The sequence below is a fragment of the Myxine glutinosa genome, chromosome 9, assembly GCF_964187855.1.
Source record: "Myxine glutinosa chromosome 9, kmMyxGlut1.1, whole genome shotgun sequence".
NCBI lineage: Eukaryota > Metazoa > Chordata > Myxini > Myxiniformes > Myxinidae > Myxine > Myxine glutinosa.
This window is the reverse complement of record NC_136269.1, coordinates 87,021,717-87,045,636: the sequence shown is the minus strand read 5'-3', so window position 1 is coordinate 87,045,636 and position 23,920 is coordinate 87,021,717. Positions and strand designations below refer to the sequence as shown.

General features: G+C 41.6%; 1 protein-coding gene across 2 annotated transcripts in view; it reads right to left on the bottom strand.

The window, feature by feature from the left end:
* Positions 1–10,465: 10,465 nt before the first annotated feature.
* The window catches only part of CTU2 (cytosolic thiouridylase subunit 2), a 162,246-nt gene continuing 148,791 nt past the window's right edge, over positions 10,466–23,920 (bottom strand). For both annotated transcript variants that reach the window (XM_068128866.2, XM_078784498.1), the window contains 3 exons: positions 17,443–17,599; positions 14,722–14,776; positions 10,466–10,936 (listed from right to left, as the gene is read on the bottom strand). In XM_068128866.2, coding sequence (XP_067984967.1) covers positions 10,832–10,936; positions 14,722–14,776; positions 17,443–17,599 — 317 coding nt within the window. In that variant the 3' untranslated portion in view covers positions 10,466–10,831. The remainder of the gene's footprint in view (positions 10,937–14,721; positions 14,777–17,442; positions 17,600–23,920) is intronic.

The following is a 23,920-nucleotide window of genomic DNA, read 5'->3' as shown; positions in this document are numbered from 1 at the left end:
GGGGGGGGTTCTGTGGTCGTTCGCTTTGGCTTTGCGAATGGACCAAACCATTTCATGCAAATAGAGGGGGGGGGGTTCTGTGGTCGTTACTGCCACGCGGTTTGGAATGTTTTTCCGAACGGGCACCCACGTACGGGCACGTCCTAGTAAGAATAATTCCAGTAATCTCTGTGTGTGTGTGTGTATGTGTGTGTGTATGTCTGTGACCGCTGTTTCTCGACAACCACGGGTCCGATATACTTTAAACTTGCCAGGTATATTGCTGGGGACCTGAGGATGTGCCTTTTCAAGGTTTCATATTAATCGGACAAGTAGTTACCGAGCTATGGCGATTTATTTACCAAACTCCGCAAGCCGTTCGCTTTGGACCAAACCATTTCATGTAAATAGAGGGGGGGGGGATTGTCACCGTACTCGCAAGCCGTTCGCTTTGGACCAAACCATTTCATGTAAATAGAGGGGGGGGGATTGTCACCGTACTCGCAAGCCGTTCGCTTTGGCTTTGCGAATGGACCAAACCATTTCATGTAAATAGAGGGGGGGGGGGATATAATTTTAGATATATATATAGTACGGGCATGCCCTAGTAATAAGAATAACTAAACTTGCCGAAATTTCGGGTATTTATGTATAGAAATAGCCTCCTTACAAGCACGACAAAATCGTGGTCAAATCCGTGATTCAATCAGCGAATCGGGACGGGACGTAATGACGTACGACGTGACGTAATGTGCGAGCTTGAACCAATGAGAGCTGGAGAGCTGCCCAATTCACGTCATTTGGGAAATAAAACCTCACCCGGGGTTTCCCGGTACTGTTCCAATCATGTTGACATATTGAAAAAAATAAAAATAACAATTCTATTTTTTTCTTTTGTGGGGTCTAAAACATTTCCCTACACCCACTAATGAATGGGTTTGGGGATCATTTAATATCCTTCACTTAGCTACAAAACCATTTTAAAAAGATTTTCTAAAGAGGGATGTTCTAGAGATATTTTTAATCCAAAAAAGTAGAACATTTTTTCAAAATTTAAAAAATAAAGCTAAGGTGGGCCAGCAGGGGCACATATGCCTCCAGATGCAACAACTACACTTGGATGCATATTTGCATATTGTTGCGGATCTCACCGTCGGCCCCTTTTCCCCTTACCAAGGGGGGATTAATCCCCTTGTCTGCGACTGACCGACGTGAGTCCTGAAGCTGCCCAGCTCCCTCCACGAGGCAGGTGAGCAACCTCGTTCGAGACCGCGGACAAGATGTTATTTTGCCGAGCGGATTAGCAGCCCGCGGCTCGAACCATTAGCAATACTAAACCCGATCCTAAACGTTGGCCAAATCGTGCCACAGGTATTCAATGGGGAAATCACAAAGACGATCGAATGTAAAGAAGAAGACGAAGGTAGGAAATAACAGGATTTATTATTATTTACACAAGACTAAAGGAAGAGGAGAAAAGAAATGTAATTTACAGGGAAATGGAAGGAGCAGAAGGACACAGAGCAATTTCTAGCTTATCTATACAGGCTTAACTTATACCCAGGACAATACAGACAGAACGAACTCACTCACACTGAATAGGGAATTGCAGATTGGATTGGCTGGAGGGAGAGGAAGGTAGGACCACAAGGCTGGAAGGTTTGGCAAGGCGGCACAGCAAGCAGGTCCTCTCCGGGCTGGAAGCGAGCAAGGCGGCGGCAGGCACACGTATTTCATTGACACGCCTCTGGCTCCCTCGGTCATCTGCTGCGGTCATCTCCTGCTTCCTTTTATAAGGCGTGTGGCGATCAAGCCGCTGGCCTTTTAGAAACGCCCATCGGTGAGCTCGCCTCGGCCTGGATTGGTCGCGAGGGCTCACCGATCCCGCCCCCTTGATGAGGCGTTGGCAAAGCCACGCCTTGTTCCTGGCGCTTGGTTGACTCCTCCCACCTTCTTCTCCGAGATGACCTCGCCATAATGGCGGCAAATGTAGTTGGCAATGCGAATGGCAATGACACAGTTGGAAATGGAGGTTTTGGGCAATTGTAAGGGGATCTATCTTATTTCATCTGGTGCAATGCAGTCAACTAATGGGAAACAGAGCCTTATACTAACATAGAATAAGAAATAACTATAGAGAGGTTCCATGGTGGCCTACGTGCTTGTATATGGACTAGCTATGGTGCACTCATTTCAATTAACAGCCAATTAAAAGGGGAAATGTACACAGGAAATTTAATACTAAATTTACAAAGTGAAGGTTCTAAAAACCGTAACAATATATACCCCCCACCCCCAGTCAGCGAGAACACAAACTACAACAACAAAACCACAACTTTCACTCGCAGAATCCACAGCACCGAAAAAACCACAAAAACATGGCGGAGCACCCACCCAACCACCCACCCTTATTACCTTCACCACTCAACAAAACACACAACAGAACAAACACACAAACACCCACACTACCAACAACCACCCATGTAACATACACCACCCCACAGCAAAACACAAGCAAAAACACACACAAGAAAAAAGTTAAATAAAATAGAAACCACACAACCAACCAATTAGACTTATAACAACTTGTTGCACCATCTCCACTACCACCGCCAGCACTTCATTGTGCCACCACCTGTATCTTCCTGCTGCCAATGCTGCATTGTTCCCAGACCTCCACACCAAGAGCAGCTCTCCTCCTGCAACAACCCCCACACCTTCAAGTTTGCTGGGGATGGAAGCACATCATACGTTGCCTGTATCAAGAAGTTCAACAGTTTTGGTTCCATCCTCCAAATCTCTTGCCACTTCAATATCCTCACTTGCACACTTTCCCACCGAGTCCAAGCACAAATTGCTGTGCCTCCCCGACTGCTTTCACATATCTCCTCTCCTCCTCCTTTCTTCCCACCCCCCTCACAACCAACTTCTTCCTTTCTTTCACACATACCTTTCCCCATAGCTCATGCTTCATCCGAGCCGAGACATGCTTCCCATGCTGTACCATTCCCACAACCTCCTCCTGTTGCAACCGCTCCTCCATCTCATCCACTTCTGACTTCCAACTGAGTGCATTAGAGATGAACTCGTCAAGAGATTTAACAAACAGGAGTAAATTCCTGCCTGTGGCTAGTGTGAAAAAGAATTCTGACTCAACCCAGGACTCATCACTTACGCGGTGACAGCCCACTGAGATATTCAGTCTTTGGGATGTCATAAGTACAGTACCTATAGAAAGTCTACACACCCTTTGAAAATTTTCACCTTTTGATGTCTTATAGCCTGGAATTAAATTGTATTAAATTCGACTTTTCCACCTTTATTTACACATCATAACCCACAACTTCCAAGTGAAAAACAAATTATACAAATTTCAGAAAATTAAAAATACATGATAAATTATATCTTATAATGATAAATTATAATGTGTGTATAGATCAAAAAAAAATGGCCAAGAGACCATGCCCTTTCATTCGCAGCTCAATGGAATACTGTTCTCCCCTCTGGTTCGGTGCTCCTGCCTCACACCTAGCTCGGCTTCTCGCTGTTGAAACCAAAGTTTTCAGAATCATTGGAATCTCCTGCGATGAAGCTAACTCCGAGGGCCTTTCACTCACTCACCGCAGGCAGGTAGGTGGTCTTTCTGTCTTCTACCGACTTCTCTCCGGCCTTGCTCCCCCAGCTCTCTCTGTGCTCTGTCCCCCAAATATTCCAACAGGTCGCACAAGATCTGCCAGCAACCAACTTATGGTTAAACTGCCAAAACCAAAACTCTCTGCTCACCTTCACTCCTCTTTTCTCCGCCTCTGGAACAACCTCCTTCAATCCCAATCCTCCCTCCAGGTCTTTAAAACAGCTGTTCACCAACATCTATCTTCCCCCATCCAAAACCTTGATCTTTTCTACCCCCGCTAATTCACCCCAGATCTAGTTTTTTGAAATTCCAACTTCTTTCCTGGAAGTCCTTGCAGTGTCCATATGTTTTATACCTCTCCCACCTCCCCCCAAGCCCTCTCCCTCCCACATATCTCCCGATGTCCCTGCTCTCAAATGTTGTGTTTGTGTCCTTCCCCCTCTCTCCCAATCTTGTCTACCTCTCCCCTTATTTTGTGTTTTATGTGTCGGTTTGACTTTTTGTGTGATTAATGTTAGCTCTTTCACGAGCCTCGATCTTGTATACAAATAAAAAAATAAATAAAAAAGATCTTTTTGAGACACCCTTTAAAATGTGTAAACCTATTTTTAAGACACCTTGCGTGTACGTGTATACACACCCTCATGGAGACACCCTCACGGCCCATACAACTCCCACTCCCACCCTTTCACCCCCACCTCTCAGGATTTAAAAAAATTATTAACATGAATAATAACAAATATCATAATATTAAACTTACCCTGTGCAATGACAAGCCCCAAATTTGACCTTTCCATCGGTGTAAGGAAGCAACCAAACCAGATACGGTGTCTCCTTCTGGGAAGTCTGCTTGAATGTTGGTAATGATGGCGCTGACTTGAAGATGGATTGAAGATGTCCATCAAATAAATCACCAAGGCTGCCATGTTCACACAAAATAATCCTGAAAGATTCAAAGTAAGTCCACTCACTGACAGGGATGATCAGGGCAGACGGGTAGAACGCGCTGGTCCACAGCCTGTCGACAGGCCTTGCACGGACCCACATTGCCAGAAGTTTTTGCAATATGGGTTGGAAGATATCAACATTTTGGGCGGGTTCATGCATCACAAATTTCTCCAAATGTTTTGTTGTGCAGAGGCCCACCCCTTACTACCTTATACTACTCCAAGTATTTGCACCTTCTTTCAAAAGTTTTTTGAGCCATTTTATGTAACAATCCTTGATATATGTTCGACTACCCCCAATGAACCTCGTTGCTAGGGGTTTCTGCGCGTGTGTTCCAAGCATTCTGGAGTGGATCACATAATTTTACCATTCCCATATTCCAACCAAAACCCACACTTGTTCCAATCAGGATTTTATATTCACCTCTCACACTTTCCTTTCATGGAATCTTCTCTCTGAGTGTCACCTACATCCTGCTCAGGCATCGATAGATGAGGCCATACTTCTTTCCTTTACCAAGCATTTCCTTGATGTTTCATTTTGAATTAACATTTTGCTACATTTATTACAAGATGAAGCCTCGTGCTAAATTGTGAACGTGTTTAACAGAGGGTATACATTTATTATGTGGGGAAAATGTGGAAAATTTAACCCTACCATCCCAAAACAAACGTAAGCTGACAATTTTTGTATACATGGTCGATGCTCATGGAAGAACAAGAGCAAAATAGAATGGAACAAAATGGAAAGAGGAAACACCAGCAACAGAGTAGAAGAGTAAGATCAACGGGGAGGGGGAGAAGGACAAATAGGGGTGAAAAGGATGCATACACTGAATAAAATACAACAAGAGGAGGAAGGGGAAGGTGGGGATGAAACAGAAAAGGAATAAACCAATCAACAACTAACAAAAGAAGAGAAGTGAGGAGGAGGTGTGGGAAATCACAATAACCTGGAAAAAAGAGAGTGTTTGGTAATGGAATCATTTGGGGTAGAAGAGATCATGAGTATGGATGGGGGATGACCTGGGGCAGTGGGTTAGGAGGACGCAGGTGTATTATAGATGACCAGGGGGACGTTAATTGACGGGGTTTGACACCATTAATCAACGTGAAGGGGAGTCGATGGTCGTGTGCAAGCAACCTCCACAAACCGGACTTCTCATGATCTTCAATTTAGATCTACGGAGCCAGACATCATGGGAAGAAATAATTACTGCTTGATTACCTAAACATTGCAACTACAACCACCCCAAGATCTTTCACCTGTGTTTATCTCTCTTTCTATTATTCTTGCTTCTGAAAAATACGTTTAACATGCTTTTTGTGTGTGCGTGTGACGTGTGACCGTAGACCAACTTTTATATTTAGGGCGTCGGGTTGGACTTCTTTAATATTGCAACCCAAGTGGCCTTAGGCCTTCGGGAAAGCTAGACAAAGTTGGCTGATGTAATCATATAAGTTGATTAAATTGTAGTGTTTCACTGCTTTACCTCGAAGCTTCGTGTCATCTGTGAATTTCGAAAGTCTACTCTTTACCCCGCTATCCAAATCAATGATATCGATTACAAACAAGAGTGAGAATTGCTTTGCAATACATGTCCCCTACCGGTGGCAATGAATGGTTTTTAATTTTAAAACAAATTTGAAAAATTGATGAAATGCCCTGAAGCTCGAACTTTTTCTGTAACTTATCATAATAAAGCCATGTAACAAGTTTCAGTTGCATATGTATGGAAAAATGTGCAGAAAACCACAAGTGGGACGGACAGAAGGACGGACAGACAGATGGAGAGCAAATCTATTGCCCCCTCCGGGTATGGGGCTAATAGCAGCAGTCTGAGGACTGATCCAAGTTATTCCACCACTTACCACTTCCCAGTCAGATGTCCTATTATTGAACACTCTTTCCTTCCAATGCCTAAGCTAGTTCTCAATACAGTTGGCTACTCTATCAGCAACCCTGCAAGTCCTGTGCCTAACTAAAAGCCTCTGGTCGGATAGCTGAGAGTAGAGGTATCCACACTCGTCTCTGAGCTGTCTAGCCTCGGTTCGATTCTCGACCCAGCTATAAACTGTCATCTTGGTGGAGGCCTTAATGTGCCTGCAGCCCCTTGTATGGATGTTAAACTGGCGTCCCACTGCCGGCAATATTTGGTGGATGTTAAAGATCCCGTAGTGTCCTTCACGAAGAGTAGGCTATCGCCAGCACACTTGCGAAATTTAAAGTTCCTGCTCGAACCGACAAGGGCAATGGATCATGGAACAGCCACACTCCCAGCAAATGAGGCGACCCACAGCCATATGCTGCATATAAAAGCAACAACAACAAGAACAGCACTCAGTAGAGAGCATACCTCCACCTGGTTGGCCATATCACTTAAAATTATCAGTGAAGAATCACTTAAAAATTCCACTAACTGGATCCGGATCCGGATCTTCACCAAAATTAAATTTATTCTTCCTTGTCGGACACACAACCTGTTTTACAAGTTTCGTCCAAATCCGTCCATAACTTTTTGAGATATCCTGCTATGTATCGTTTTTGGTCCGATCTCCCAATGGTGAAGAATCACTTAAAAATTTATACTAGCGGATCCGAATCCAGATCTTCACCAAAATCTAATCATTTCCTCCTTGTCACATACGCTACATCTCTGCCAAATTTCGTCCGAATCCGTCCACAACTTTTTGAGCTATTTTGTTCACAAACAAACAAATGGACAAACTAGAAATCGGTCAGAGACCGAGGACTTGCCGGAATGTACTTTTTTATTGACCTCGAGTTTGACCTTTCAAGGTCACTCATGGTCAAAGGTCATGGTGCCAAATGAAATGTCGTATGTGACTTCCTATATGTCAGTAACAGTAAGTGTATGCATATCTCTTGTACCTTTAGAGTTATAGTGGTTTGAAATATATTTTAAATGAAAACTCGACCCCATGATTTCATGTTTTGGGTGACATTGAGCTTGACCTTGGGCCTAGAGAGTTACAAATTGAGCACAGTCTATTCCAGGGCAAGGCAAATATGTGTGTAAAGTATGGCAATGCTAGGTGCAACGATGTAGACGTAGTACTGCGCACAAACAGACAGAAAAACCAACCAACCAACATACTTGCCGGAATCTTTTCCGGCAAGTAACAAACAGAAAGACAGAGATGAAAACATAACCTCCATCCACCTTTGGTGGTGGAGGTAACTAAAAGCCTCTTAAATAGTATCTTATCAAATACCCTCTGGAAGTCTCAATAAATCACATACACTGCACTTCCTGGATCTACTAAAACAGTATCTCTGTCACAGAATTGTTTTCGATAAGGATCAAAAATCAAATTCTCCCAGTTTGTGATAGATTTGAAAACCCTGTTTTACTTCCAAATGGACAATTCGTTACAATGAAAGAAAACCCCCCCCAAAAAAATAAGATATTCATCTCCAACAAAACAGTCCCTCGCCACTGCATCACCCATACATGTTTCCACACCCCCACCATCATAGTAGTTTTTCTCAAAAATTGTCTCTATCCCCTCCCTCCCACTCCCCTGCCGTCCCATCCACTTCCCCCTCACCCTCACCCTTTTCACTGTTTTCTAATCTATATATATAATGGAGCAAGTGAATATATGTGTTTATTTATTTATTTTTCTACACCTCAGAGAGGATTTGACCCAGGAAGCTGAAACTTTCAGGTATTAATGAGGGCATCCTGAAGTTGTGCATGCGCAGGTTTCGTTTGATTCCATCAAGTTTGTTTATTTTCACTCCTCTTGGCATTTTCTTCCTTTGGGGGAGGGTGCAATTAGGATTATCCAAGCTATGAATGAATGAATGAATGATCGTTTTAAGGCCATTTTCCCCGCTAGAGCGGGGGTTAGCCTTGCGGGCCCCATGACAATCATGGTTCCCTGTTTGAGGCAATGTTTTCATGGCCGGATGCCCTTCCTGACGCCAACCCTTAGTCGCCTCTTAGGATGTGACTAAGCTGGTACTCAGGGATACGGTGTACCTATTCTAAACCGGGGTACACACCGGGATCATTCATCCCAGCAAGCTGGTACTCAATTTGCCGACCTTGGAAGGATGACAGGCTGAGTCAACCCCCCTGGTGTTCATTTAGTGATTGACCGGGATTCGAACCCAGGATCCTAGGATCCCAAGCCGGCACCCGAACCGCTAAGCCAACACCAGGCTAACACCAGGCCAACACCAGGGATTATCCAAGCTATATAATCACAATATTATATATGTACATAAGCAGTGCGCATGTTTTCACTTGATATATGTAACCTGGGTTAATTTGTTTTTCAGGAGCGATCGAGACAACGGTCTGTTGCCTATACACCACTCAAATAAAGTGACGTGTCAGAAGAACGTATTGCATATTTGGAACAAGTTTGCCCCAATGGTGAGTACTCTGCTGTGGTATTAATAATGTCATGCGATTGCCCTCGGTTAATACCGTGGGATAGCGGATAGCCTGAATGAGCTTTAACTCCGAGGCAACGATCAATTGCAGATTTGACTATACAAGCATGGGAGAAGAAGGAAGAGGAAGAAGCGGAGAGCTCTTACCTCATGGCCCGCGCGCTAGCGTCTTCAACCTGCAAATTAATAACTCAAACGAACGTGGAGGTAAAATATACAAAAATAAACAGGTTTATTACACGGAACCCGATACAAAGGAAACGCGACGGAAGAAACTAATTCTAAATTGGGACGTTCCCACACAGATTTCAAATACGAGACAAAGGGAGAATGAATAAAATAAATGTCTCGTCGTGTGTTTGTGAATGCAAGCTTATCTCCGTCTGGCAGTGTGCGGGATCGTCTGGCTCGAGCGCGTCGTCCGACGCAGCTCCACTTGGCGTGAACTGCCTGGTCTTTGGCGCGATGCGGCCCTCGGCGCACCCGCTTGTCAGCGCTCCAACGCAAGCCTTGCTCGTCGTTCGCACACCAACGCAAGGAAGAGAATCGACGGCATTCCTTCTCTCCACCCTCTTTCGAACTGCTCGTTCCTCCACCAGGTCCGAAGCAAGAGAAGGCCCAATGCAAAGGGACAGTCAGGAGCAAGAGGCCAAGGGAAGATAGAAGAAAGGGAAGAGCGCAAAATGCCGGCGAGCAAGTCGTTTTGTCACTCGCGGTGTGACGTCAGCCCTCCTCTCTCCCAACCAGTGCCTCATTTCTTGGTGGTCTTTCGCGCCTTCCGACGTCACCGGCGCTTGTCCTTCAATCAGCGACCTGCTTCTAAGTAGTCATTTTGCGCCTTCCGCACTGATTGGCTGAATGTTCGCGCCTTCCGGCCGAGATGTCAACAGTCGCTGGCCAATCAGTGTGCCGCTCCTTTACCTTTCTTACCCCCCAATCACGGGGAAGCTTTTTTCCCTTCCCCGACCAATCACACGTTCTCCTGGGCGTGGCTCCCAGCCTGCCTGGCACGACGTTTGTCGCCATGGTGGCGTGCTGCGTGGCTGCTGCCTGTTGGCTCTTCCAAACTCATTGTGGCGGCGGGGGAATTATTTAATGTGTGGTGCGCTGGGCCTATCTAATGTCTATGGGATGTATTGCCATAAGGGACACTGGGATGCTCACAGAGGGAACGACACACAAGGGAATTTTACCCATAATCCCTGTACTAATTAGCATGCCCCGCCCCCTCATAACAGGGACAAAGATACAAGCTTAATCCGACATTCGGGCTGCAGAACTTATTACATCTAGATTCGCTATCACAACAGTCGGACACCTACCTATGCAGATCTACCTGGATGTAGATATTCCTCTACCCCCAATTTTCATAACAATAATCATAAAGATAATACAATGACACCCTCGCAGCTCCCATAGCAAGCAGGTGCTTCTCATATATATATAATCTTACCTAAATAAAAAAAGAACAATACGTGTATTCAAAGCACAACTTTATTGCACAAGCGAGGGCCACATTTCAGAATGCAGATTTTAGGAAACATGTGATAGATGTCAAATTATAATTAAAATTTTTCCATATGATAAATGTATTAAAATATCTATAATGTACCTTTTAAAAATTCACCGTACAGGTGTGTTAGAGTGGATATGTGTATGTGTATATATAATGTGTATTATTACATTTTATAACATAGCATTTCCTTCCTCACATTCACACTATGTATATGCTCATTCAAAACACCCCCTTACATTTACAAAAAATAAATACACAGCCCCGTGTTTAATTATGTAAATCTTGCAATAATACAGACTGTGTGCTTCTAAAAGGACTTCTTGACATCACCTCACACCACCCTCTGTAGATCCCAATCCTTCCTTTCCCTGTCTCCACTTCCTACGTGTGGCTTCCAAAAGCACGTATGAAGGAAGTGTGTCTGGATTGTCCTAGGGATGTGTCGGAGCACAGACAGCAACATCAAATGGAAGTGATTCAGATAGGGAGTGAGATTTTGCTTTTATAGAATGTGTAACACAAAAATTCCATGATTGCATTTATAAACAAGAATAACCTCAATGTGGTCACAACTTGTGACAAAATATGGTAACGGGCTCATTGGGAAATACATTTAAAGCACTCTTAAAAGATGAACAGCTCGATTGGGAAACACACGTGTAATGCGCTATTAAAACATTAACTCGACACTTCTTACCCATGTCACACTCCATTGGTTATATCAGAACGAGTTGATTCGTCACACGGTCACAGATTGCTCAACCCCAACCTAGGGCCATTCAAAAATTACGTAAAGCAATTGTTTTTTGCTTTTTTTTAGTAATTCGCGTAATGGAACGCTTGGTTACCGTGCGTTCTGAAGTACTGTGCCTCCTAACGGGCTTCGTTTCACCTTATTATTATTCAACATATGATTAGATTTATCAGGGTCCCTCATCGTGAATAACACACACCCAAACAAAGCCAACGGTTTTAGTAACTTGCGTAACACATGATTACGTAACATAATGTAACACTTGATTACTGTGTGTTCTGACGGACTAGATTAAACCTTACTATTATTCGACATATGATTAGATTTTTCAGGGTCTCTTATCGTGAATGACACTCGACCCAAACAAAGCCAATGGAAATCTGACGCAACAAACTTGGGCAGTGTATCATCAACAGAGGCCGACAGGCCTAATGCGTTAGGCCCACCAGAAAACCAAAATGGCGGCCATATAATTTAATCTCCGTGCTATAGTGGATTGAGTCAAGAGACAGATGTGGTGTTGTCCGGTAGCTGTCCGACCAATGGGAGCACATTTCAAAAATCTATCCCCCAACAACAACATGATGCTCTTGTAGAAGAGGAAGGGGAAAGCAGGGATGAAACAGAAAAGGAACAAACCAACCAACAACTAACAAATGAAAACAGGAGAGGGAGAGGAGAAAGATCACAATGTCCTGGAAAAAGGGAGTGCTTGTGAATGGAGTAATATGGGGTAAAAGAGATTATGAATATGGATGGGAGATATTAACCTAAGGTAGTGGTGAACAGCTGTATTGAAGCCTTAGAGGGAAGAATGGGACTGAACAGACATTGATTTCACAGGTGGGGAGAAAAGAGGAACAAAGAATGGAGATGAGCAGTGAGCCTGGATTTTCACCTAAAGGGGGTTGCAAGCAGACAGTGGGCACCCTACAGAAACATGGGAGGAACAGAGCCATGGAATATCTGAATGACTCTGATGGTCTTGCTTTCATGGTATCAAGAAGGACAGGGTGTAAGGCAGGTGTGCCAGCTCTTGTTTTCCAAGGGAGAGCAGTATTCCATCAAGCTGCAAATTAAGGCCTTGAAGGTTGTCAAAAGTTCACATTTGTCAAGGACAATAAAGGATGCCCAGTCGGATGCTGTCTTTGGAGACCATCTTGGAAATATGGTTTGCCCAAAAGGATCATGGCTGATGGTGACGCCCAACTTCTTGAGTGACTTACCTCTTCCAAGTGGGTTGTTTAGGAAGTAGATGGAAGGGTTTGTCAGATGTTCTTTGCAGATAGACAAATGTGTGTTATTTACTGGGGCTGAAAGACATATTCAAAGTGTTGGTCTAGCTCGAGCTCGCTCCTCATTCTATTGAGGTATGCAAAGAGGAAAAAGGATGATGCCTGCCTGTCTGAAGGACAAGAGATGACACAGCAGAGGGTGGAATCATCAGCAAAGCGATAGACATTATTTTCCATGGAATCATAAAGATCATTGATGAAGATGAAGAACAAGGCTGGGCCCAATACACTTGGGGCACTCCAGCCTCAATAGGGAGAGAAGAGAGGATATCTCAGTAAATATCCGAGATATACCTTCAGAAATTGGATCATGGGTTGCCTTTTTGTGCTGTTATAATGTACAAGCATCCCCCAAATATTTATTCGACTATAATTAATCAAAGCACATGACACACAGCCTTCCCACCGGAGTGGGTGGAAACTCTCCACAAGGTTTCGTCCAAATCCGTCCATAATTTTTTGAGATATCCTGCTATATATCGTTTTTGGCCCTCTCTCCCAATGGTGAAGAATCACTTAAAAAATTATACGAGCCGGATCCGAATCCGGATCTTCACCAAAATCTATTCATTTCGTCGTTGTGTCACACACACTACCTCTCTGCTAAATTTCGTCCGAATCCGTCCACAACTTTTTGAGATATCCTGTTCACAGACAGACAAACAAACAAATAGAGAAACAAAGAGACAGGGTGAAAACATAACCTCCATCCACCTTCGGTGGTGGAGGTAATCATATTTATTCTGTGCAGACAAACAAACAGACAGATAAACAAACGGACGAAAATGCAATACCGTCTCCTCTGGCGAGTAATCACACAATAAAATCAAATAAGAGATAACATATTACAGTAAATATTTAAAACTATACAATAATCTAAAAACAAGCATTTAACAGCTGAATCATAAAAGGCACAGGAGATTGTTTGCATCTCAGTTCTTATTTGAGCCGTATGTAGTTGTTGGAAGTTTCTGAGCCTGTGACGATGTGATAATAAGTCGAGATCGGGGCAAAATATGTCAATGCAGCTTAGAGGTGAGCAAGGATGATTTACTATAATAATTTGAATCCAGACAAAGTTCACTGTATATTACGATAATGCCATGGAACCGAATCACTGTGTATCAAAAATACATCACCTTTCATTCCCAGGAAATATCTAATATCAAAATATCAAATATCAAATCAATTTGAAAAATTCAATTTTTGAAAATATCAAAAAGGTGAATATCGGAAAGACTAAGGTGATGGCAAGTGGTAAAGCATGTGGTGAGGTGGAAAGAACTGGGAAGTGGCCATGTGCTGTGTGCAGGAAGGGTGTCGGAGTGAACTCCATTCAATGTCCAATGTGCGCTGAGTAGGTTCATCAAAAATGTAGTGGTCTGAGAGGGTCATTAACCAGTGTGGCAGCTACATTCAAATGTAAGGTGTGCACAGAGGGAGCTGCAGATGGCGGAAATGTTGAGTTGGATCTTGGAGACAGTGTGAAGCTGGAAGGTGTAAAAACATTTTGCTACCTCGGAGACATGCTGAATGGAGAAGGTGGATCAGACTCGGCAACGGTTGCTCGAGTGAGATGTGCATGGAAGAAGTTTCGGGAACTGAGTGGCGTGCTGATGAGGAGGGGAGTGTCGTTGAAGCTGAAGGGAAAGGTGTATGCTGCATGTGTGAGAAGTGTTATGATTTATGGGCGTGAGACATGGGTAATGAGCGTAGAGCAGCAACGAAGGCTGGAAAGGGTGGGAATGCGAATGGTTCGGTGGATGTGCGGAGTATCGTTGAGAGAGAGGAAGACAAATGATGAATTGCGAAAGATGATGGGAATAGAGCCTGTGATTGATGCTGTGAAGAGGAACAGTTTGAGATGGTTTGGTCATGTATTGAGGAAGGATGAAAGTGACTGGTTGAGAAGAGTGATGGAAATGAATGGGGAAGGAAGTAGAGGACGGGGAAGACCGAGAAAGACTTGGCTAAAGATGGTGGAAGAAGAAATGCGGGCAAGGGGGTTAACAAGGAGAGATGCAGAAAATAGGGCAAAATGGAGAAGATCGTCATGGGGACCGCAAGGCTAACCCCCGCTCTAGCAGGGAAAATGGCCTTAAAATGCATGTTGTTGTTTGTTGTTGTTTCATTCCCAGGAAACAAGAAAGTAAACAACCAAACTTACCATGTCCTTAACAGTTTGTTGGCAGCCAAAACACAGCGCCGTCATTAGGGCACCTCTGTGAAGAAAAGCATTAAAGTTTATTCACAAGCTCCCTTACACACCAGGGCTCACGCATGCAGTTTTTTTTTCAGAATAAAACTACTCATATTCAAGGGCATGTCCAAACAAAAAAGTGGATTTTAGATGTGATGCTACTCAAATACTGCTTTCATTAAAATACACCAAAATTAGAAAATAAAAATAAGTTGTACAATGCAGAAGAAACTTTTATTGCAATCAAATGAACAAGCCTTGTGACCACATAACCTGTTCATGTTGAAAAAGGATGAGCACACATATATAAGTTCTTCAAGAGGATTAGTTTCTCAGACAAATGACATGAGATGTTATGTAGTTCTTTCTCCTTTCCCTGGGTAGACGTCTCAAGGTGATCATCATCATTACGTATGCAGCCTGTGGCTGCTGGTTGCATCACTTTCTGGAAGTGCGGCTGTGCTGCTGATGCAGTGCCTCTGTTTCCATTAAGCTAGTACTCATTTTGCCGACATCGAAGGATGACAGGCTGAGTCAATCCACCCGGTGCTATTTAACGACACAAAAGGGGCTCAAACTCAAGACCCAAGGATCTTAAGCCAGCCACCTTCACCGTTAAGGCAACACCAGGCTTTGTCTCAAGGTCATTACTCTTCGTGACATTTCTAACCATTCATTGGTAGAAAAATAAATTAAGGTGAGTATGTTGATGCTACAATATGTTGATGTTTGCTCCTGGCGACACTTGCATCTCTGTAAGGATCATTGTTATACTTGCCCCCATGCTTTTGGCCGTGGCGTTGATAAAATTACAGAAAGAAAGAAAAAACAGCCAAGAATGAAAATTGCTATATTAAAAATAAATGGGCAAACAAAATGTAGTGTGGCTATTTACAGAATATTTGCTGTAAATAATTGTAATTGTAAATAGTAAATATGTGTTTATTGCTTTACTTACATCATAAATGTGTTACTTTACATCATAAATGTGTGCTATTTTGTCTGGTAAGCATCTTTCAAACCTACCCAGCTGTCCTTTTCTCCATTGGTCCAGAATAAGTGTGTGCTTAAGGGTGTAGTACTGGTGAAAAATTGAGAAAACTACATAGGTACCTTTGAGAGGCCTTTACACAAAAACAAAGTCAAGTTAATATCTAATTTTCAGTTTTTCTTGAAAGATATAATCTTGGCTTTAACTCAGACCAGTTTCAACGCTTCTTTGTCATATTACATGCATATAATTTGCATAAATTAGACCGTCAATAAAAAACAAGGAAAAACAAAGAACACATTTCTACTTCTATCTTCTATGTCACCTATCATTCTTTTCACACAAAACTTGGTACATGTATTATACATGTGTTACTCTACTACCTGATGAGAGGATTTTATGAAATTATGTCAAATGTTCACTAATTAGCTAATTATGCCAATTACCAGATAAAACTTGGTTGTCCTTCAATAAATCCACAATGGCTACTCCTATAAACAAAAGCCTTCATCATTTTAAAGGAAGTGATATTCTGAATATCCTGTCCAAATTTCAGCCCAAAAGAATGATGCAAATTAAAGTGACAACAAATTTCATGCAAAATATTATATTTCTTGTAAATTGCGTGCAAAGATAACATTAGATATTTTAAAGGAAATACTGAATGAGTTTATACAATACGTATGAATCTAAACCGTAAAAACATAGTTTTTTTAAAAAGAGGCATATTGGAAAGTTCACCAGTACTACACCCTTAAGAGATAGATTGGAAGTTCTGCCGCACTAATTCCTTTCAACGATTAGCTAAGTCCCACTCACGACTTCGCTCAGCCACACATAACAAACTAGATGGTATTCATAGAATACTTACCCTGCGCAATCAACTTGGTGTGAGCCAACTCTTCCGTTTTTGAACGTTTCTTTTTTTTTTGATGCAATATGGCTGCCAGACCACGTGAGCGATGACATCATAAATTTATATCCTCTAAATAATTGTTGCATAGACCATGCTCAATAAATTTCAAACTGATCAGACTGAGCGATGTCCCTGTCGAATTATGACGTCATAATTATGGCACCAATGACGTCATCCTTAACAACACCTATTCCCCATATGGAGTTATTTACAATGAGCCACGTATCAATTTTTTCCATAGAGCGGTTTTGGAGATATAGAGGTGCAACGTTTTTCGGTTTTTCCAAGATGGCGCCTGTAACACATGACCTATGACGTCATGGTTATCATTAAAATATTCGAAAGGAGGAGGCGCTCCTATGGTGAAAATTGTGTCCATCAGACCAACAGTTCCTGAAATTTTTTAAATAATGATCGGATGGATAAGTGTTGTATTTGTCGAATTATGACATCATAACGAAGGCACCAATGACATCATCATTAACATATCTTATTCCCCATGGGGAGTCGGCGACAATGAGCCAGGTCTCCATTACGGACGGACGGACAACTCGAAAACATTATGCCTCCGGCGACTTTGTCGGCGGAGGCATAAAAAAGGTAACTTATAACATGGGCAACCATATATCTTCAAAATAATCACATGTAAAAGACACCCAGTTAGGTAACTGGATTTCAAATCTCGTGAATTTAACCTCAGCAACAAAGCAACATGATAGGATGAGCAGAATACCAACAACAGCTGTCCAAAGAAAATATGTACAATATTTTAAAATGTTACCTGCTTGGTCTCTGAAGGTCAGAACAAGTTTGCAACTCTTTCTGATTACAGGCACATGATCCTGTGCACATGCACATACTTCCTTTTTCCTCAACAACATTTTCTCCCATGGACAACCGCTCTGACAGGAGAAGAGCTTCAAGTGCCGAATCTGGACCTGAAAGATACAAGAGGAAGGGGAAGATGCTGGCAGACTGTGGTTTCATTACCTTCTGTAAGATGGTGCGATAAATACGTTTTCATTTTTCCACAAATGGAAAACAAATTAGACAAAGTTGGAAGATGCTGAGATTCTGCACATTACACCTGTCACATAAAGTTCATTGTAATGTCTGCACTAATTCACTTGTGTGTGTTAAACAATATCTCACCGTATAATTTGAAACTACAACGGCACCCAGAAGAGCGCATACCTCTGCCAGGCTCAACAGTTTACATTTTGTATCCCACTGATAGGCCAGATCTGCTGACCTGAACCAAAATCTAATCGGCTTGTTATTGTCATCTCACCACCTCATCCACCAAGTTTTGTCATAATCCATCCACAACTTTAAAGGAAGACTCCAGACCCCAAATTTTTCTTAGACCACATGCCCATGCACAGTATGACGTCACACGAGGTGATCGGGGAAGCCGGAAATACTTTACAAATGGTTTACAATACAATACAATAGTGTGGAGTGTTTCTATTCTTGTTATATTGTCCTGCATATCGGATTCTAAATGGTTTATAGTTGTGTTTTGTACGGGTGCAGCAAAGTCTCGGAGCCTTTTGTGCGAACACTGCATGAATTCGCGAAGGATGTTGCCAGTAATAACACTTGGAAGAGGTTTGTCCGACGAACTCGAGCACGATGGAAAGGTCTTACCAAGTCGACGAGGCTTTGCAGTGAACATGCAGTGTGGCCCCAAAGACACTTGCAATGCATAGGCCTAAGCCTACACTAAATCGTAAATGACGTTTGTGTCATGTATAAAATGTGAGCTATCCACCCCCCCCCCCCCCCCCCTCCCGGGATGCGAGCATAATTGTTTATGTATTATGTGACTTTGGGCTTCTTTAAATAAGCGTCTTTGGGCTTCCTGAAAAGCGCTATATAAAATAAATGCATTATTATTATTATTATTATTATGTATCGACTTATTTCGGAGTCCAGTGGAACATGCCTGCCATAAATATAAATAAATTGGCCAAAATTCTACGAAAAACGCCGACGTACAGTGACGAGTGCATTTGTACACTACACTCAGTAGCTGCAGCCTGCGTGTCTGTGGCTACGCCATGATACAGGCACAAGGCGATCGGGTTTTACAATTTTATCGATCAAACAAAGTCACTACTGCAAAAACAATCGCTTGATATAAATATTCGTCGCATATTTAACCGAAACTATCAACAAGTAGGCTAGCCCAACACGTACCAGTAATCTAAATCTGCGAGCCGTTCAGCATCATCTTCGTCGTTTTCCACTTCGACCTCCATATTGGCCTCTGGATCTTCGTCAGTGTATTCCGGCTCAAACTGATATGGTTGAACACCAAATTCTCTCCGTTCTATAACAAATTCTTCTATAATACTTTCCTCAGCCTCCGATACGTATTCATCGGCTGAAAAGTCCGACAGATCGGAGGAAATATCGAGCGATTCGGAGTGAGAAACTTCTTCTTCTGCCATGTCTGCCACGTTTATGCACTGTGTGCACCGCGATCAGCTGAGATCTATACCTCGTGTGACGTCACAAGGATTCCAGAACTAGCTTCTTTTTTTTTAATCGTGCCTTTTAAAAAACGCATTTTACGACTAATTTAGCGTAGAATTTTTTTTTTTTTTTTTAAATTAAACATTACCTAATTCTAAAGATTTAAATAATTAAAACATTTTTTGGGTCTGGAGTCTTCCTTTAATTAAAAAAAAAACAATTATAAAAAAAAAAAATAATAATAATAAAGCTACACATCTCTGAGTGGTGAAAACTTACTTAACAAATTAAATACCTCTCATATCCAGATCTGGATCTTGAATAAAATCTAATCAATTCGTCCTTGTCACACACACAACCTGTCCACAAAGTTTCGTCCGAATCCATCCATAACTTTTTGAGATATTCTGCTATGTTTCATTTTTGGCCCCATCTCCCAATGGTGAAGAATCACTTAAAAATTAAATAATTCTTATATCTGAATCCATATTCAGATCTTCACCAAAATCGAATTGAATCATCCTTGTCAGACACCCAACCGGTCCACCAAGTTTCGTCCAAATCCGTCCACAACCTTTTGAGATATCCTGTTATGTATCGTTTTTGGCCGACCTCCCAATGGGTGAAGAATCACTTTAAAAATTCTAGCAGCCGGATCCGAATCCTGATCTTCACCAAAACCTAATCATTTCGTCGGTGTCACACACAATACATCTCTGCCAAATTTCGTCCGAATCCATCCACAATTTTTTGAGATAATTTGTTCACAAACGGGCAGACAGATAGACAGACAGACAGACAGGAGTGAAAACATAACCTCCATCCACCTTTGGTGGCGGAGGTAATTATCATATCCGGATCTTCACAATAATCTAATAATTTCGTCCTGGTCACGCACCCAACCTGTCCACCAAATTTCATCCAAATCCATACACAACTTTTTACATATCCTGGGCACAGACAAACAAACAAGCAAACCGATGGGGTTGAAAACATAAACTTCATCCACCTGTGGTGAAATTGTGACCAAATTCTAAATTTTTGTTCATGAAGAGTCACATAACAACCCATTTACTTTTTCTCTTTTTGCAAATCGAGCTTTGTAAAATAAGTACACAGAGGTGAGCAGTTATCGGATGACAAAGAGACGAGAAGTAGAAAGATGTGGGATATATACAGTGCCTTCCATAAGTATTGGAACAGTGAATTCAAATTTGTTATTATTGCTATATACTCAAGAAGTTTGGATTTGAGATCAAAAGATTAACATGAGGCAAGAGTACAGAAGGTCAGCTTTTATTTCTTGGTTTATTTTGTAAAAAAAATTATTTAAAAAAATTACACTTTGACACTATGTGTAGATCAGTGACAAAAAAAATCTCAATTTAATCAATTTTAAATTCAGGCTGCAACACAACAAAATGTGAAAAAAGTCAAAGGGTGTGACTACCTTCTGAAGGCACTGCATATACAACAGTGTGTCCCAGCTTAACGTCATCCCGGTTAACGTTGTTGCATTGTAATGTCTATACTAAGTAGTTACCAAGGCTTTGCAGAATGTCGTGATTATTTACCTATAACTCGTTATTACATCGTTGGTTATAGAAATGTAATGGAAAGTCTTCGATGTTACGATGAATTTTCTCTTTTTTTTAAAGAGGCAGAGCAGGAAGCAGACAACCATTGATGCTTTTTTCCTGGTGGAGGAAAAAGGTAATCTCAAAAGCGAGCCGAAGTCTTCACGTCACAGCAAGGAGGAGAACCCTCCAGATCTCAGTGACTCGCCACTCTCCACTCTCCACCATCCAGCAGTAAGTAGGTTGGTTTATTGTACGAACTAAATGGTGATTTTTTTTTGGAGGTTATTTTACATTTATTTACTGTACTGTATTGCAAAATAAAATACAGAATGTATAAACAATGAAAAGTGTGTGAATTTACTTAAATGTGATGCATTTAATGTGGGCGAAGGAACTGAACCCCTTCTATTTACATTGCTATGAGATAAATTGATCCATTTCATGTCGTTTCACTTAACGTCTTGTTTTCAAGAACATAACCACAACAACCGAGGACCAAGTGTATATACAGACTTGGCATTTAATATGGAATATTTTTTTTGTGGGGGTGAACTTACTTTTCAAGTTGACTTAGAACAAAAAGTTCATTGGAATTATGTTGAAATTATTCTAGATTTGGTTAATGTGACCTTTAAAAGAAACAAAAACCACATTTGACATTTCGAAGCAAATAAATTGATCCTTGAAAGTGATGTAAACTGATATTGAACTCAATTCATGGACAGTATTGTGTTAAACCTCTGTGCGTTTTCCAGAAGTATTTCTTTATTTTGCACATTAGGCAATTTTTTTTAAAGCAAAAACAAAAGTTAAATTACGACTGGGATTACGGACAGTAAAATTACAGTTCAGTACTTCGTGTAACCCCCACGAGCATTCAGGAGAGCACGCACACGTTGAGGAATGCTGTTCACGAGATTTGCCAAGCTTTGGACAGGAATCGCTTGCCATGCAGTGACAATAGCCTGCTGCAATTCACGCACAGAGGTCGGCTGCTGGTCCAAGTTGTCGATTTGACGCATTAATTCTGCCCACAAGTTCTCTATCGGATTCATATCCGGGAACATGGCAGGCCACTCCATATGCTTTACACCACGGTCAGCAAGAAAGTGTTGGATCATGCAAGCACAATGAGGCCATGCATTGTCATCTTGGAAGACAAAGTTTCCTCGAAAGGCTGCACGAGCAAATGGAAGCAATGTTTCTTCCAGAATGGCCCTGTACTTGAACTGGTTCAGGTTTCCATTCAGAACAACCAGGTCAGTTTTGCCCCCTGCATGAAAAGCAGCCCAAACGGTCACCCCACCACCTCCAGCTTGGACTCTTGGCACTATGCAATCTTCGTTGTATGCTTCATGCACTTGCCTGCGCACTCGGACATGGCCATCTTGACGATAGACCAGAAATCAAGACTCGTCACTGAAGATCACGTGATTCCAGTGTCCTGGCTGCCATTGACGGTGCTCTCTAGCCCACTGCAATCGGCGCTGGCGGTGTTGTCTTGTCAGGCGTGGCTTTCTCAGGGAACGCATGGCACGATAGCCTGCTTGAACCAATCGTTGGTTGACTAGCCTTCTGGATACAGGCACATTTGTCAGTTGCTGCCACTCAGCCCTAAGCCGATTAGCTGACTTGGTATGGCCATTGCGGACTAACCGGTGCAGCTGGCGATCACCCCTCCTTGTGGTTCTGCGGGGACGTCCTGGCCTCGATATTGGAGTAGGGACACCCCTCTGAGCATTTCGTTTCGGGATCTTTGACACCTGACCTTGAGTGATGCCCTACTGCCGAGCAATAGCACGCTGTTTCATGCCGGAATTTCGTAAAGCCACCACTCCATGACAAACAGCATTGTCGAGTTGACGGACCATCTCCAGAGGAAGCAGCAATAACTTTTGTTGACGTGCAGCAGTTGTTTTCCACTAATACAGAACGCAACAACCCTTATATACCCGATTGTGAAGCCAATCATCAAATGTACCTGTCCGTACATTTTGTCACGTCACCTGTGATATAATCCTGTTATTGACTTCTTGCTGCGACAGACAATCAGTGACATAGTTCTTTTAACAAAGAAATCACCGAAGCGTAAAAGAAACTCACCAGATTGATATACTGAGTTCAGAAAGGAAACCCAAGTCAAGAAAAAATATATATTCCATATTAAATGCCAAGCCTGTATATATATATATATTGTTACGGATTCGTCACTTCCGTTGTTGTGGTTTTCATCCACTGTAAACATTTTTGATTCCATGTACTATTATTGTTGTCGTTTAAGGGAAATAGATATTACTATTTTCAAAAGGTAAAAAAGTTAATGTTTTAAATGAAACCGGAACCGGACGACGACGAAGAGGAAGAGGAGGAAGAGAAGGCGGAGCGAGTGAGTCGGACAAGAAGCCAACAACAATTACTATTGTTGTTGTACTGTTATTCTTGTGTGATCTTAATACAATATTTGTTTGTTGGTAACAATTGGTGTGGCTTCACCATTGATCTTTGACATACAGAACAACACATCTTTCTGCCGTGACTCCTCTCGGGGCTCGGAGGTACACCGTGACCAGGGTTTGTGGAGGAGCACGTAAATATATATGTATGTGTGTGTGTGTGTGTGTATATATATATATATATATATATATATATATATATATATAGAGCTCAGCTAACATGCTGTCCCAACATACACGCACGCACGCACACACACACACACACACACATACATACATATGTATATATATATATATATATATATATATATATATATATATATATATATATATATATATATATATATATATATATATATATACATATATATATATACATATATATATATACATATATATATATATACATATATACATATATATATATATATATATATATATATACATATATATATATATACATATATACATATATATATATATATATATATATATATACATATATATATATATACATATATACATATATATATATATATATATATATATATACATATATATATATATATATATATATATATATATATATATATATATATATATATATATATATATATATATATATATACACACACACACATATATTAGGCGAATGCACCCGGCATTGCCCGGGTTCCTTTTGAATGAATTTACTACTATAATTCAGCTTTTACTCGCGGCCATAGAAGATTGACTACTATAATTC